General features: G+C 55.6%; 1 protein-coding gene across 1 annotated transcript; it reads right to left on the bottom strand.

The window, feature by feature from the left end:
• Positions 1-17,414, bottom strand: CNDP2 (carnosine dipeptidase 2). Its single transcript, XM_019937212.3, has 11 exons — positions 14,335-17,414; positions 13,095-13,238; positions 9,573-9,735; positions 7,366-7,454; positions 5,682-5,882; positions 5,366-5,450; positions 4,450-4,610; positions 2,475-2,639; positions 1,383-1,524; positions 1,023-1,170; positions 1-630 (listed from the first exon to the last, which is right to left on the bottom strand). Exons 1-11 carry the CDS (start codon positions 14,392-14,394, stop codon positions 561-563), a joined length of 1,428 nt encoding a protein of 475 aa, XP_019792771.1. The 5' UTR covers positions 14,395-17,414; the 3' UTR covers positions 1-560.
• Between the last annotated feature and the right edge of the window lie 359 nt (positions 17,415-17,773).

The raw sequence follows: 17,773 nt of genomic DNA, 5'->3' as shown, positions 1-17,773 counted from the left end.
TCCAGAGGCTCAGTTTTTATTTTTATTTAGCAACTCAGATTGAGATCAGATAACCCTCCCAGCAGGTTTAGGTTTTGAGGGATCGTAGTAAAGAGAAGATGTGGAACACCAGTAACAGTTAAGGTCTCGAGAAAAGGACAGAATGTGCCCAAGACAGCAGCGGACAGAAAGGATGGCCCTCGAGGCACCAGGTGCCCGCGACTCAATGCTCCAGGTGTGTGCGACCCTGGCTCTGGGGGCAGAGGTGGGACCAGGAAGCACCAAGGCCTCTCTTCAGCCCAGGAGACATCAACCAGAACTTTCTACAGAAGAACCTGTGCTTTTAGGCCTCGGCTATTTTCTGGAGACACCACTGAGAATTCAGCTGTCACCCAGGGTCGTTTACAAGCCCCCAGGACTGAACATTGATCGCTGCCGGGATAGGTTAACTCCATCCTGAGATGTGGTCTTGTGTCCACTGCCGGATGCCTGGAGAATCTGACGAGAGGGAAAGGAGAGAGACGGGCTTCCACGTTCCTGAGCGACGGGAAGAGTGCGAGGTGATGGGAGGAGGGCGGTGCTCAGTTCTTCAGCTGGGACACTTCGTACAGGTACGCAGCCAGCATCTTGGTGCCTTCAATGTAGTTGTGCCTGACAGGGAGGAACAGTCACCACGCTGGCTGGTGTCCCGAGGGCCGGGCACACATGCTGCATTCCTCCCGGAAGTGGACGTCCCACCATCCCGGCGTGCTGGCCCTGAGTGCTGCTTGCCTTGGTTCTCAAGTCCAGTCCGACTGCCCCACCAGGGACCATCCCTGGTCCTGGTCTAACGGAACGTGCGGCTCTCACCTGGTACTTAGTGTGAAGGGCCTTACTGGACCACAGCTGCTCCCTGTCTGTCTGGATGCAAAGTCTCCACCTTGTGTCCTAACACCCAGGGCTCTGTGCTCTCCCCCTGCCCTCCAAGCAGGGCCTTTCTTTGCCTCAGTCCCTGACTGGCCCACCCTAGTCACCCCAAGACGGCCCCTCTTTTCTGCCCTCACCTGTTGAGCTTCTCATTCTGGGAGTGGGCTCCATCATCTGCTGACCCCACGGGCAACAGCATGACATTCTTCCCCGTGGCCTCCTGAAATGTCAAAGTCACAGGAATACTGCCGCCTTCCCTGGTCAAGTCCGGCTCAACACCAAAAACTGAGGGAGAATGGAATAAAAGACACTGAGCTTTAGGGCTGCGAGGCCAGGGATCCACCACAGATCTACTGGCCCGCAACCCCAAGTCCAGACCAGCAGCCCCGCTCTCAAGGTTGGAGGTGGCACAGCCCAGCCCGCACAGAGACAGAGCCAACACAGCCACACGCCCACAATCCACCAGCGCCTATCAGCCCCCAAAGAGGACGTCTGACCTGTCTTCAGGGCTCTTCTCCCAGCCAAGTAATGAGGGTGGTTGAAGTCGGATACCCAGGGCTTCCCACCGTGGCCCAGGTACACCTTGAACTTGTTGGGACTGTCCAGTTCAGCAAACTTCTTGGTCAAGTAGCTCGTAACCTGAAGCACAGGCAGGAGAGACAGCGTCTTACAAGCCTGGCCTCTGATCTAGTGCTGGGGATCTACTCCACAGCAGTCTCTGGGGGTGAGCCCACAGTCGTCTACAATGGGTCTATAAGGGGTCTACAGTGAGTCTATGGGTCTACAATGAGTCTCATTTGCTGCTGCTAAACACTGATCTGCATAACTACGATAGCAGAAAAAGGGATTTTATCATGAAACAAACTTCAGTTATTTAAGATAAAAGGTAATGTTTTAATTTCAAGCAATTCACCCTTTACGTAGATATCCCCATATGATGTTAATATTTAAATCCCATATAATGATAACACTTAAATCAAGTTTAAAGAAAACGCCCCTTAACTTGCTTTACAAAAATGATTACATCTAAAGCAAAAACAGAGCCAGGTGCTGACCCAGGGTCACCTCATGATGAGAAAATCTCAGTCCTAGGCTTGGAGAGTGGCCCTCAGTTTCCCCTCCCAACAGGGAAGGTCCTGACTCCGCCTCTCCATGAAACCTTCCCAGGTGAGGACGAGGGACTGCTCCCCCGCAAGCCTGGCTGACTTTCAGATACCAGACGCTGCCCCACTCTGGATTCTCCCCCTCTGGACTCTTCCCCCTCTGCCGCTCACCAGGGACCAAAGGCCCGTGGACTCCCACCAGAACACATGCAGCCCAAAGTCAGCAACTGCCTTGAGCCTCTGGATGAGGTCAGAGGTGAGATTTTAGCACGCCTCAGCAGTGACAGAGGCCAATCGCACAGGATGCCTTTTCATACAACCTTTACCTCTGATTAGCTCTGAACTGCTTATCCCAGCAATCGCTGAGCTGGCGAGAGCCAAGGACAGGGCTGCGCGGGCGGAGGCGCACTCTCCTGCTGCCCAGAGCCCCGGCGGCAGGCGCTGCACGCACGGCACGCCCTCCCTGCGCCCCCGCGCCCCACGTGCCTGCTCGGTGACCACTTCAGGAGTCATGTCTGGCACGAGCCTGATGGAGAACTTGCCGACCACCTTGCGAGGAATCACGGTCTTGGCCCCCGACCCAGAGAAGGCACCTTCGATCCCGTGGAAGGAGAGGGACGGGTACCGCCATCTGTGCATCAGGATGTCTTTCTGCAGAAAAACGACAAAGTGGGTTGGAGACGGCACCGCCTGCTCATGGAGGAGCCCGGCCGGCCTGTGGTCCACACACCGTCAGGAAGGCAAGAGCGACCCAGCAGCCGCTACAACAGCCCCCCAAGCGGGGGCCCTGCGCATCCAGGATGGCTGCAAGCGTGTCCTCTCCGCGCCTCCCAGTGAGTCCGCACCGCCCGGGTCAACAGAACTGACCACACAGGAGCCACGGTGTTCTGGCCGGCCCCACGCATATGAGGGCTGTTGCAGAGCCAGGGGCACCAGGAGGGGGAGGGAGGCATGACCCCGGCCATCCTAGGTCCTGGGCTTACAGGACACCGAGGGTGGGGCGAGCTCCCCGAGGAGGGCAAGCCAGGCCGTGTACCATGTCCTAGGCCAGTGCCCACGGACAAGCCCGGCAGTTTCTGCCGTGGGGACTGGCACAAGGCAGCCCCCCGTCTCGCGAGCGTCTACTTGACACGGCCCCTCTCGTCCCAGCGGTGGCACGCGACGTTATCAGGAGAGGACACGCCGCCGCCCGAACCCCTGGGCTTCCTCTGCGACTCAGCACGTAACTCTGGACATGTCTGTGAACCAAAGAGCCCAGTGACAGCTGGAAGGAGCAGACACGGCCCTTAAGCAGGCACCTCACGCAAAGGCAAACGTTACCGGAAGGCAGCGGGGCAGGAGGAAATACAAATGTGTCCATAGCCCAACCTTCCCCAGACTCGTCCCTACCCCGGGACTAGTCTCTCTTGGTCACGGCGTCAGGACCTAACCAACTACCGTCCGCGAGGGACCCGTCTCGGCTCTGCCTGTGAAATCCTTACTCTGCTCGGTCCTCTCCGATGTGTCCTGAGCCTGAGGGGTCCCAAGTCCTGCCTCCCCGTCCCCCCAGCGCCCCTGCAGCCTCACGGCCCCCCAGCCCCAGTGCCTCAGCCCCTATGCTGCCACACCCCCTGCCCACAGTCTGTCCCCAGAGAGGTCTCATCAGCACATCCCTCTACTCAACACCAGTCACACCGCCGTCGTCCAGGGCAGCGCACGAGCTCCTCGGCAGACCAGAGGCCTTTCCGTCAGGCACCTTCACTCCGAACCCCGGGCCTCACTGGCCGCCCACGAGCGGGACAGCTGAGCCCGCTCTGCCGCTCGGCCCCGCCTGTCTCCTGCAGGCCCCGTGGCACTCCTGTCTAAGGAGGCCTCCCCCCTGCCCCCAGGCGCCAGGCCAGACCACCGTGGCCTCCGCACACCCCCTAAGCTTCTCTGCCCGTCTGTCACCTGGAGAGGTGACACTCAAGGGCCAAGCCCGGTTGTGCCCCTCCTGCCTGCCCAGGGCCTGCCGCTGCGGCTCAATGAAAGCTTAGTTAACCACGTGAACTTACATTCACACCTTAGAAACCAGGAACTAAGCTAATTAAGAGAAAAATCACAACATGATTTTCTCCTGACAGTTAAGTAAACGTTTTGTGCAAATGGTTTCCACCTCAGCACCCAGCTCCATCAGGAACGGCTTAAATCATCTCTGGGCCGGGTGGTAAAGCGACTTCCCCGCGCGTGCAAATGAGGAAAAGCCCCCGCCTCTCTGCAGACGTGCCCCAGCTCCGAGCTCTCCACAGTCGACATCTGACACGTTAAAGAGCTCCCAGCTCCCAGCCTGGCGCGTGGTGCCTTCCGGCGCCTGCACCATCCGGCTGCTCCCGTGCCCGGGGTGCGCCCGAGTCCGCCCAGCCCTCAGCCTCCTCCCCGGGGCCCCAGGACCGGGGACGCTGCCAGCCCGGCGGGGGCAGGCCTCGCGGCGCCCGGGCAGCACCTTGCAGTCATGCAGCAGGGTCTCTGTCCCCACATCCCGGGCGTACTCCTCCAGGTCGAAGTCGATCTTGTCATAGAGCTCCAGCTCCTCGTCCGTCACGGAGGCCACTGCCTCACTGATGCCGGGGACGAGGATCCTCCCCTTCCGGTCCATCAAGGAGCCTGGAGGAGCGGAGAGGATGGGCACTCGGCGTGCACGCACTTCTTAAGCCGTTTTGTTACCGTAACAACCCAGGGAGGAGAGCGGGGTCACCTTCCGTGTAAGATAAAGGGATGGAGACACGGAAGGTAGGTGAGCCGTCCATGGTCGCGGAGCAGGATACACACGGAGCAAACGAGCTCCCACAGGCCCGCCCTGAAAACCACTCCTCTGTCCATCATGTCCTGTTTAAGGCACGTCCCACGAGAAACTACCTGCTCCCACGCTGAGGACAGAAAACCGAGTAGGGCAGGGTAGACTCCAGTCCCAGAAAAGTCGACGCCATGCAGGGCAGCCGCCGCCCGCCAGGGAAGGAAACAGGACTGAGCACACGGCGGGCCGAGGCCGTGCACCGGGGGGGACACCGGGCAAGGCAGCCGTGGCCTCACTCTCAAAAGGGCTGAGTGCACAGGAGACCGCTGCGGCCAGTCACAGTGTCAACTAGACCGAGCAGACGCCCTCCAGGGACGTAAGACACAATGGCATCCAGAGGAAGGACGGCCGTGATGCCAGGTGACAGGGCAGGCGGGGTGCCCAAGTCGGGCCACGGAGACGACGTGGGGGAGAGGGGAGGCAGAAATGAAGCATGGGGGTCTTTTAAAGGGAACAGTCAGTCGGGGGGTGGGGAGGGAGGGACAGAAGGCATGAAGCAGCCTGGAAGCAGTGCCCGCACCAACCTCCTGCCCAACTGCCACGCGGTGACGGAGCCCACGCTCACCCATCAGCATGATGAGGTCAGTCATGGCCTCGTGCACCGAGCCGCCGTACACGCCGGAGTGCAGGTCCCTGTTGCTGCATTCCACCTGCGGACACATGGCCACCCTGCTTGGCTGCTCACGGGAGTCCGTTCTTACCACGCGACAGTAAAGTGAGCAAAGAACATTCACATGACCATTTTCGAAATCAAAATCTGCTCCCTCAACAAGCAAAGCAAGGTGCTTCCTAAATGCCAGAACTCTGGAAACGCCAACCACGGGAGAAAGCGTGGGCACCCAGAGCCCTCCCAGCTGCTCCCTGCACGACTCAGCACAGACCTCGATGAAGAAGTAGCAGATGCCCCGGAGCCCGTAGGTGATGCAGGGCTTGTTCTTCCCCAGCCAGTAGTTGTCGGAGATGCAGACGTAGTCCACATCCTTAAAGAACGCGTCCTTCTGGGCAAAGATCAGCGCGTCCAGGCCTTCGGAGCCAGACTCCTCCATGCCCTCCAGACAGAAGCGGACGTTGACGGGGACTTCCTGGGCAGGAGACCGGTGAAGGAAGGTACTCAGCACGCACGGACTTAGAAGCAACAGCCAGGAAGCCACCCAATGTTGTGAAGTCACGAATTTCAAATAACCGACTTCCTCCAGACCCGCCACTGGGCAGGCTGTGTGTGGCCCACACAGACCCTCAGTACCCAGGCACTGGGCCACCAGGGGACAAGCGTGGCTTCGGCCGGTCACCCTTAGAAGGACTCCTTCCAAGGAGCTCCCAGCCCGACCACATGTGCCACTCGTTGGGGTCTCTGCGCTCACCCAGCGCGAATCTGCGTCTCCAGCAAAGCTGAGCCGCTCCCTCTAAAACAAAGGCCACGACACAGACAGCCAGAGCCTCATCTGCGTGGCCACCAGCAGCGCACGCAAGAGCGAGAGAGCGCTTCCCCCAGTTCAGAAGGCGCTCCACGCACTGCAGGCCCTTTTCCTCCAGAGCTGACAGTGACCCTAAGATGCCACCTGGCTCCTGCTCGGTGGCCTTCCAGGTCTCCCCAAGGCTGTGCTGTGAGGCACGTGGCCCTTCCACAGAAGAGAACGTGAAGCCACACTTGAGCGAGGCGATGCCAAAGGCCACGGAAGGCTGGGCCTGTATGGACTCAGGTCTGCGGGGTCCTAGCTCAGAGCTGCCCCCAGACAGTGCTGCTCACCACACGCACCGCCCCCCTGCCACTCCAGTGGAACAGGGGTGAGGGGAGGTGCGCTGGGCAGCTCTGCCCTGCACACGGCCACCCCTCTGCTTGGCCACGCGCTGATCCCAGGGGCCCTGGAGGAGAGGGGCCTTCCCAGCCCGAGCCCAGCTCACTCGAACCCTTTTCAGATCTACCACCGCACGTCCTGACAAAAATGCTTGTCTCATCATTCTTATCGCAACACAAGATAAAAGCAAGATGCAGAAACTGCCTATACGTTATGGTCACAATTAGATTAAAAAGAATTCTTGAGAAGATTGGTCAGTAACAAAATGTTAAGTCTCTGAGGCCTGGATTCTAGGCACCTCTTTTTTCTCTCTACTTTTCTGTATTTTACAAACTTTCAACAAGGAGCAGATGTTTCACCTAAGGAAATATATTTTTAAAAATCAAATTTACTTTTAGGAGGATAAAAACCACACAGAGAAAGCAAGGGTTTGTCGGCTCCACAGGGCCTGGGTCACGCCCTGGCAAGCACCCACTTCCCAGGCGCGGTCAGAGCCCAGAACTCTCACCTGCCTGGGTCCCTGCTGAGTCACCAACAGGGTGACCTTGGGACAACTGTAAAACCAATGCACCTTCAATGTTTCCTCAAACTAGAAAACAACCTATAAACTGGAAGATGACCCAGCTGTGCTGATACAGCTTGGCGGGGGAAGCCTGCTGTCTCCTGGCCCGTGCTCTTTGATCTTTACGGGCTGTTCTGGGAACAGAAAGTCCCACTCTGCATCCCCAGGTGGAGCAGGTGAATTGGGCGCTAGATGTGGGCAGCGTACCTGACACGTTTTCTGGAAGGCTTCCAGGGCGTTCATCCAGCCGGCCACTGGCCCCTTATCATCGGTGGCTCCTCTCCCGTACAGTTTGCCTGGAACAGCAACCAGCAAGTTCATCAGGTGATGGTCGCAGCGCACAGAAAGGAGCACCTCTCAGTGAACATCTGACGACATTCCAGCGCGACCCCACGCAGCCATCCTAAGCCTCTTCCTTGTGTCAGAAGCCCCGTTTCCATTCTATCAGAAGCCCCGAGTCTCCACCCAACACGACTGTTAGGATCTTCCAGAGAACTCGCCCGATCTAAGAGCAGCGCGGGAGTGCAGCCAAGGTCCCCGCCGCCTCAGGGCGCGGGCTGCAAACCCAGCTCCGCGGGACCACTGCCACTTGGCTAGGGTGTTAAAATCCAGTCCACAGCCAGCCGGCAGCAGCGGGTGAGGGAAACCTGGCTGGATGCAGGTGCACCGACCAAGGAGAACCACAGTCTCACCCACACCACAGCCCAGTTTGATGAAGAACAGAACTGACGTTCGTCACGTACCTCTCTAGGTTATCACTAAAGGACAGGATGTTGCTCCTCCCCAGTGTAACCAGTCACCTCCCCTCTGCACAGCCACCTCTGGGACCCCCGTACAAAGGCAGGTGTCTGGGCTAGGCGTTGGCCACCTTGAAGGACACGAGGGAAACAAGCCCAGACCCCCCTCCCAGACCAGACACAGCGTAAGGCCCGAGGGAGGCCAGAACCCCGGGCGCCGCGTGCTCAGGGGGCCCCTCCCGGCCTCAGTCTGTCCCGGTCGGTCGGTCCTCTGTTCTCCTCACCCTTAGCCTGTTTTCAACGTTCGGCAGGTCAACCTGACCTGCCCCAAAGCGGGCGTGTGGGGCTTAAAGCCATCACTGCCTTGGGGATTTCTTTTTTAAACTAAATCTGCTTTTCACAAAAGCTAAAGAGATCTTCTAAGACGCATCCTCATCCCTGTGGCAAACACTGACCAAGCGACCCCAGGGAGCGGGGCTGTGCGGGCCGAGGCGGACAGAGGCCGAGAGCGCCCACCCCCGGCCCGGCACGCCAGCAGCCGTGTGGGGGCAGCTTCTCCGGGCTACGGGGCGCTCCAGGTTCTTCCATCCTGCGTGTCTGTATGTCTGTCTAGGGGTGGGCTGTCAGGGAGGGGCTGAGCAGTAGGAGACCAGGGCTGGCACAGGAGGAGGCGCAATGAGGGGAGAGAAGATGGGGCCCACTGGGTCCCCCAAGAGGCACCGCTGTGGGGCAGGGCGGGAGGTGGTGCAGGACCTGCCTCCACAGGCCAGGGGAGGGCCTTGCAAGGGGAAGAGAAGGGGCGGGACGAGGATGACCTCCGTGGGGGGGTGTCCTGGTGCAGAGGGGAGGGGAGGAGGGGCGCCGCTGGGAAAGAGGAGAGGGGACGAGAGGAAGGGCGGGGGCCCAGGCCCTGGACTGAGGACACGTTAGCAAGCGCACCCTGAGGACCGCTGTGCACAGCAATGACGTGACTGTCCCTGAGCTGGGGAAGCTCCAACAGAAACTCAGCATGTCCCGCAAGAAAGGCTTTTTTCTTTTTAAAGACGGTCTGGACTCGGCCCAAGGGGACGAGGCACAAACGAAGGGGCTGCTCCATGTGGCGAAAGGCTGCATCCAGTGCGGAAACGTGAGGTTCAGTGACGAAGGCAGGAGGAGCCTTTACCCGGGGCAGGTTGGGGGGCAGCGAGAAGAGGGGCCAGTGCGGGGGGCCGTGAAGAGGTGCGCGAGGTGCCCACGGGGCCCAGCCCAGGAGCCCTCGATGGCGTCGCTGAGCCATCACTGCCATCCTCACCAGGGCAGCAGGCATTGGGGAAAGGCCGACGCTTCCCTAAACCCTGACGGAGCTGCTAAAATGTGCCACGGAAGCAGCTACGAATCGGATCAGGTTTGGATCCCAGGTTTTGGGAGGCTGCACCGCCTCAATTCAGATCGGGCTTCCTGGGAAAGTGTCAGCAGCAGGAGAGGGAAGCCCAGCAGGCCCAAGGCCCCAGAGACCTGGTTCCACAAAGAAAGGAAGGCTTCTGGAGGTTTCAAGGATGGATGCACACGCATGAGGCTTCCAGAACCCAATTTCTAGATCGTGTACAAACAGCCAGCTCTGGAAAGACAACCCAGAGGCCACGGGTGTACCTCCTAAGCAAATGCCACAAGTCCTCTTCCTCGGGGAAGCGTCCCTACCGTCTCGCTCCACCAAGGTGAAGGGCTCGCTGTCCCAGCCGTCCTCCAGGGCTGCCGGCTGCACGTCCAGATGTCCATAAACGCACACCGTTTTCTTCTGCGGGTCGGAGCCCAGTGTGCCGAGTAAGATGGGCGGAAGTGGTATCTCCGAGCCATCAGGGAGCTGGGGGAGGAGAGGAGGCCGTGGAGGACAGGCTTTGTGTGAAGAGGGTGGTGTTGACAGCAGATGTATCAACGTGCCCTGGACAATCGTATGTGTTCTCATCAACCACTTCTATTGCAGAGCTCAAGACCATACTGTTCAACCGAGTCATTAATTAACAAGAATACACTTTCCCATAATCCGGAGCACAGAGACTGGACTACGGCCACACCACCCCAAACGCGCCCCATCTCATCAGAGCACAGAGAGTGAATTACGTTTACCAACTGCAGGTGGCTTGGTCAATTTTTAAGGTTGATTTTCAAAAAAAACTTTTATGTAACAAAACATATTACAAAGGCTGAGTTTGGGATGCAGCTTAGTTCATTATTTTCTAAAATAATGTATAAAAACTACTGTAATCTTAAAGCAGAAGATACACTTTGAAGTTTTTTATGTAAATTACAATCACGCACAGAAAGGGCCATAGACCAGGGTATGAGGAACTGCAATTTGCAGGAGGCCACACTGCATCAAGCCGCAGTAGCTGGGACTCCTTCTGAGCCTTCTCCCAAAGGCCGCAGCCTCCCAGTCCCCTAGGAATGGGGTACAGATATTAATCACAGGATTCCCTCCTCATCTAGGGTAGAAATGCAGGTGTACGAAGGCAAGTCAGCGCCAAGCCCCACATCAAACTCCAGTCCCTTCCAACATTCACATCAGCTGGGCGTCTGCACCTTTCCTGGTAAACCACGGCCCACTAAAGGCCCTGCAAAATATCCGGCACCGCATCCTCCCCACCCTTCCTGCAGTCCAAGAGGACAACCCGAGGTCCTTACGAAGTGCCCCAACGGCAGGGAGGGTGAAAGGAGCACGTCCTGAGTTTCAACTGCAAGAGCGAGGATGAGTCACAGAGGAGCCATCACACACCTGGGTGTCAGGCTAGTTATTAGAAAACGCTCTGAAAACATACGTAACTAAACAGAACACACAAACCTAACTGGTAATGAAACTATGGTAACGACTTACAATTAAGAGGTAAAATGAGCAGCAGCTAAAACCGACAAGCAAATCAGTACAAAGCTGGTGATGGGCCGGTATAAGTGTCCTTCTCCAAACTCCCAGGGGCAGTAAGCACCTCTACGTGTCCGCGCACGCATCAGGGAACGTTCCAGGCCGCCGAGTGCTCTCAGGATACAGGATCTGTCTTTCCAGTACACTCGACTCATAAATGCCAACTTAAGTAACTGCTGCTGACCCTGCAGCTGCCCATGCGCAATCCTGGACTCCACCTCGCCACGCACGCACGCAAGCTGCCCTGGGGCTGTGTCCTCGCGAGGACGGCCTGTAGCTGCCAGGGCAAAGAACCGTGCTCGAAACCAAATGCCCTGACCTGGTCACACAAGACACGGAGCGCTGCGGTCCCAGCTGGCCCTTAGCTTGCCTCATAGGAAAGTGATTTTTAAACAACAGGCTTTCTCTAAATAAATCTCTGCTCCAGGCAGCTCCTCCGAAACACTTCAGCATTTTCTAAGAAGCCACTTGGGCCCATAGATATTCATGCCGCAAATTGCAAATCTCCCTCTGGGCTTCCCCACTTACTCAGATGTCACAGGACAAGGCCTGGGCGAGGGACACAGTGATGTGTTTACAGGGAGAACGTGCTGTCCTCTCCCAGCACCTGTCTGGGCACAAGTCTGTGACACGGGGTCCTCGTGTCTCCCTCCTTTCCACCCATTCTAACAGCCACCACACGAGTCCAGCTCCCGACCCCTGACCCACTGCACCGGCGCCGGGGGCTCTTCCGTCACTGCTCTGCTCACGAGCCATGACTGTCCCATTTGCTGAGCTCCTCTGTCTGGCGCTTGGGCCCTCAGGGACGGGGCCCGCCACCGCCCGGGGCAGCGCTGGGCTGCAGGCAGGCCGGACGTGACGGCTCCTGCTCCCAAGAGCCCCAAATCAGCCCTCCCACCATCACACCGGCCCCTGAGCCTTGCCCAACAGGGACCGGGCTCCCAACATCGTCTCTCCTCCGTGAGCCTGAAGGTACCCCAGCTTCTGCGCGTACAAGTGCTGACAGCCACCCCACACCTGCCCCAAGTCACCACCACCTCCAGAAAAGGGCAACACCGCTGCCAGATGAACTGGTGGGCAGAGGGGACCACACGCGCTATGGCTGCGCCCCACGAGGACGCGGCAGAGCTCCTCTAACAGTGATGAAAGCCGCCAGCTCCTTCCCTGATAAGAGTAGGCATCATGGAGCTCAAATAGTGTGGCAGTCATTTAGTCTTTCATGGAAGGTCCTTTCTGAAGAACCGCACTGTTACATCCGTGTTAAACAGAATAGATCCATACATTTTAACAAAACAACTCTTAAAAATTATTTGCCACCTAGATTTTTTTTAATGTATTAGGAAAAAAGGAAGAGGAAGCAAGTCAAGTATGCTCCTAACAGAAACTAACTCAAAGAAACCTGGTTTAGCCTCTCATGAGTGGGCAAAGTGCCATGAAGCTCTAAGGTGTCTTACGTAATCTTCAGTTAACTATTAAGTCTGTGGTCAGAAGAAATCTCACACAAACAACACTGGACTGGGAAGCGGAAGGCCCAGATTTTAACCTCCTTTGCCATGGGCCTTTTATTGGTTCCCAGGGCGACAGAGCCCACCTGGGCCTCTGGGTCCTTCCATTTATGAAAAGAGCTGAGTGTCCATATCTGAAATCCTAGGATATGGTTTCAACGGACACATAAATCATCAGGCAAGAGAACCAAGATAAACCAAACCCAGTTATCACTGCAACACAAAAGAGCGTTGCGAACTTTGAAAATGCATGCCATGAAACATGTAATTAACACGGGACTGAAATCATCTGAAAGGAAAATAGTGGAATAATGTACCATAAAATGAGACTGTTCATTCAAGTTAGAATCTGTCAGAATCCTGCATTAAAATGCAACTGAGCCCCAAGTCCCACATAAAGTAGCCCTTTTCCAGGAACCAAGTCATGAAAAGTGCTGTTTCTACCAACTGGGGACACAGTGGGTGTGAGTGGGAGTCTCCATTAGTTTTGCATCTGATTGGCAAAGAGCAACTTCCTGGTCTGAAGGCTGACTGACCTCTCAGAATGGCCATTATGTTAACTTCTGCTTAGATAACACTCAACAGTTCTCCTCCCTGGAGAACAGTGATGAGTATCACAAATCTCTCTCTAATCCAGCTCAAGAAATCACAGTTTAGCATCCAAATCAGGCCTTCTTTGTTTGTTTGAAAGACCAGCAGGTTATCTGAAGCAAAGACATGTAAGAACTAGCCTAGTTCTATCAACTCCTCAGTAAACCTGCTCGCTGTGGCTCTGCAGCGCGGAGATTGCCGGCCGCCTACCTTCTGGTTTCCAATGTCCACCAGCTCCACGGAGCCCCCCAGCTTCTTGATGTCGGCAGCGGCGACCTCCATCATCCTCCTGATCTCACCTCTCTTCTCCGGCCACGCAGACACGCTCTGGATGGCCACCCATTCCGCAAGTTTCTGTTTGTGGATAATAAGCAGATGGGATTCTGAAAAGGTGCTCCTTGAGGAAGGAAAGTACTCACAAGTGTGCCACTGTCAGGCCCACAGAGGTCACTTGCTACCTGCGGCCACTCCATTTGGAACATGCTGCCCAGACACAGAAGAAGAGCTCCATGGCATCCGCTTTTTGCTTAAGATGTAAAGGGACTGTCTGTACTGACCCTACACCAAGAGCTATACAGCATGACAGGAAAATCGTTAACCATTAGGAGTGACGTGAGTGTAACATGTATAAAGTTCCACAAACACGTTTATATCTGCATCTGACAAAATTACAACTGAAAGATACAGAAAATACCCAATATTTTCAGAGTCCAAGTTGGCTTATTTATCATCCTGACGATGGCCAAGTTCTCTAAAATATAAGTTTTGGAATGACAACTCTAAAGATTTCACCTGAAATATGTCTACCAAGGGCCATTTTAACGTATGATTCTTTAAGTTAACATCAAGAAACAGATTAATGCATAACATTACCAAATCATTTAAAACATGCTAAATGTAAAATAGTGCTTTATATCTATCACAAGAATAAACAAAAATCTTCAATTAGCTTTGCCATTTCTAGAAACATGTATTAAGAATTTCTGTCAAAAGCCAACTTATATACTGTAATGAGAAAGCAGAGGAAAAGACCTCTAGACAATACACATTTTTCAGTTACTTTTTATTTTTTTTTTTAGTTACTTTTTTTTGTGGTGAGAACACTTAAGATCTACTCAAGTACACGATACAGTATTGCTGACTATAACCACCATGCAGTACACTGGATCCCCAGAACTTACCCATCTTGTAACTGAGGTTTGTACCCTTTGGCCAACACCTCCCCAGTTCCCCACCCCCCGACAACCACCGTTCGACTCTCCACTTCTCTGAGCGCAACTTTTTCAGATTCCACATGTGAGATCACACTAGCGTTGGTCTTTCTCCATCTAGACAGTATTTTTAACACTTGATTAGAACAGCATAATTCATGTTAGCTTCTTGAAAGTTTCTCTGGGTGCCATGGAATTAAACTGAACTTGAATGCTCACTAGAATAAACATTCTCTTACCTTAATGTAGCGATCCTGATTCTCATCAACGTACTTAAACAGGGCAGTGAGGGCCGACATCTTTCAACCAGACCGCAGACCTTGGAGATTCTTGGAAGGAAGAAGAATCTGTCAGTGCTGCCTCGAGACAGGGTCCAATTGATCAACAGGCCTGGAGGCACTTGTGCAGGATCATAAACTGTACTCCACCCCCCGACCAGCACTGGATGCAGTTGTCACGAGGACTCCAGCAAGTGACCTCGGCAGATACAGTGGTTCTGGAAAGCAGTCAGAGGTTCAGGCTGATCTCCATTCTTTTTTCAGAAGGAAAAGGTACACAGAATTGTGTGTCCAAATGGAAGGTAATCGAAGGAAGGGCCTCAGTTGAAGACAATCTGATATAAATTAAAAGCAGGTACTCCCCAGGAGCACTGACATACCGGCATTTTAAAACGTTTCTTAAAATTTAATTTTACTCTCTTAAAGTCCACAACTTCCCCTTACTATTACCACAGAGGAAATAATCACTCCAAGGCTCCCAGCAAAAATGTCACATCTTGTCTCTCTGCCACAAACCAACAACACAGCAAACAAAGCCCGAGGAGAGGATCGTAATTCAGTTTAAGGAAACTGACAACCTGGGCCCAGAAACAGCCAAGACAACGTACGAAACTCCACTAGGGCCCGATTAAGATTAAAGAAACTTCCAGCCTCCCAGGTGCATTTTCTAACATCCAGTTTCTGCTCTGTGCGACCCAACACGTCCTGCTCCACCTTACAAATACAGGGGAAAAGAAATCATGTGACCCATCATCTGTTTCGTTTGTTTGGCCGTGTCTCGAGGCATGCAGGATCCTATTGATAGTTCCTCAACTAGGGACTGAACCCGTGCCCACTGCAGTGGAAGCTCGGAGTCCCAACCACTGGACCACCAGGGAAGTCCTGACTCATCTTTAAAACCTGGAATCAATATGAAGCACAGAAAATCCTGGAATGGGCGCCTTCAAAATTGGTTCTCCCTCCTTCCTCCAACTGACAACTCAGGTTCCATCACGTGGCAAGACTCAAACCTCAGCAGTGACAGGAAGAAAGTGCTCAGGGACAGGGAGCAAACTCAGCACCGCAGTGACAGGAAGTATTTCAGAACTGCAGCTGCAGAGTCACAAGACCCTACTACATCTCTGTAGTTACGGAGCAGGACGCCAGAAGAGCGCCTGCGTGTGGATACACTGGAGTTAAAGAGCATCTTTTTCTTGGTATAGGATTCTGAAGTGACTTCTAAAGACAGGAGAGACTTTATCCACTGAGACATGAAGCCTGGCAACAGATCGAGGAAGTGCAGTGTGAGTTCAGTAAGGTCAATCCTCTTCCCACACCCATAAAAGAGCATACAAACCTTCCAGCCAACTTAGAGGGTTTCAGCTGAGGCTCTTACCTCAAAGACAGGGAACCCTGAATGCAGAGGCACAGCACACAAGTCAAAGTTTTCAATCACAAAAGAAACCCTATTTAGCAGGACAATATGCTACATCAGGTACTTTTCATTTGAGTTTCTGGTCATTAAATGCCACAAATCCCACACTCACTGTGATATATTCTCATTAATATTATGTTCTTTGAGGCCCAATTAACCAATGGCCTTCCAGCAAAAGTCAAAGATTCAACTATCTTAGCTGCACCTTTTATCAAAGGAGAGTAAACAGAGACGGAGACCAACTGTTCAGCTCTGCAGGCCACCTCACCAAGCCTGGAGAAAAAGCACCTGCTCCTCTGAACTGCTAACCCAGTAAGAGAGGTCAGGCCAGGTCTATTTCTCCTTCCCACTCACAGTTCTGGTTATTCCCGTTTCACCACCACTTCTTCTTTTTTTTTTTTTTTTGCTGTACACGTGCCTCTCACTGCTGTGGCCTCTCCCGTTGCGGAGCACAGGCTCCGGACGCGCAGGCTCAGCAGCCATGGCTCACGGGCCCAGCCGCTCCGCGGCACGTGGGATCTTCCCGGACCGGGGCACGAACCTGTGTCCCCTGCATCGGCAGGCGGACTCTCAACCACTGCGTCACCAGGGAAGCCCACCACCACTTCTTTTATATGCCCTGGTGAACTCCATTTATTAGGGTGAAAGCACTGAGCTGGAGTGAGCAAAAGCAAACATTTACCCTCTCGAAACAAATGCCAGCCTCACTCTCCTCTTGGAATCTAAGGTTCTGGGGAGTAACATAACTTCAACAGTGAAACTAGTGTGAGAGGAAGAAGTGATACGGTAGCACCTGGAACCACCCAGCAATGCCTATGAATGATTCTCCCAGTTCTGAGTGCCCCCATCCTGTCCCGCCCTGATTCAAGGCACATGGTACCCTAAACAAACGCCTGAATCATGGCTTCAAATCTGTGTAAAACCACTGAAACAGCTGTGGAGACGTCTGGTTTGCCCAATCTAGACCTTCAATCCAAACGTACAGTTCTACAGAATTACTTCTCGCCACCTCTCCCTGCAAACTCCAGGGACGACAAAGGCATGAATAAAACCTGCACCAGATCCCTGAGCCAGCACTAGGATCCCGTGTCGGCGGCGCAGGCGGCTCGCAGGCCCTGCCCGCGAGGCCCAGGGTCTCAAGGGCTCGGTGCAGGCCGAACCGGGACCAGGCATCACTCCACTTGACAGGTGAGAAAACGGAGGCTGCCTGAGAGCTGCCAGCTGCAAACTCCCAGCCTTAAATGTGGGCGGGGTCTAGAGACCCCTGACCCCGGGCCTCTGACCCCCCGGGCGCTGGCCGTCCCGCGACACCAAACTCAGGCTTCCGCCAAGGGCTCTGCTGAAAAAGACAGGCTTTAGTTTTCTGCGGTCCTCGCCGAGGGAGGGTCGAAAGACCGGCACGCGCGCGTCCTCCCCGCCGCCCCAGAGCCCGGACCCCCGAGCGGGCCTTTTGACCCGACACCCTCTTCTCCCGTCAGGCCGGCCACACGCGGAGCGGGCCTGTGTCCTCGGCCCCACAGCCGCGCCCAGCCTCCCCTGCTCCCCCGGAGGCGGCCCGGGGCCCCACGCTCCCGGCCTCCGCCCCGCAGCCGCCGCCCTCAGGAGCCTCCCCGCCTAGCGGTCCATAACACCACCTCACAAGCCCGCCGCTGCCGCCTCGCCGCTTCCGTACCACGTGCCCCGGTCACGCCCCCGGCGCGGGCCCGCCCCGCCCACCAATCCCCGCCCACCAATCCCCGCCCTTGTCCGGAGAGCTGGCGTCGCCCCGCCCCCGCCGCCGTGCCGTCCACCAATCGCGGGCCTTTCTGGAGACGGCGCCGCCCCGCCCCCACGGTCGCCCCGCCCCTCCACTGAGAGGTACGGGGGCGGGGCGCGCGGGGGCGCGCGGGGGCGCGCGGGGGCGCGCGGGGGCGCGCGGGGGCGCGCGGGGGCGCGCGGACTGAGACCCAGGGAGGCGGGGTCCGAAGCACCTGCCTGGGCGGCGAC

Source organism: Tursiops truncatus, chromosome 13 (genome assembly GCF_011762595.2).
Source record: "Tursiops truncatus isolate mTurTru1 chromosome 13, mTurTru1.mat.Y, whole genome shotgun sequence".
Taxonomy (NCBI): domain Eukaryota; kingdom Metazoa; phylum Chordata; class Mammalia; order Artiodactyla; family Delphinidae; genus Tursiops; species Tursiops truncatus.
The sequence above is the reverse complement of the archived record's forward strand: the minus strand, read 5'-3'. Positions and strand labels throughout refer to the sequence as shown.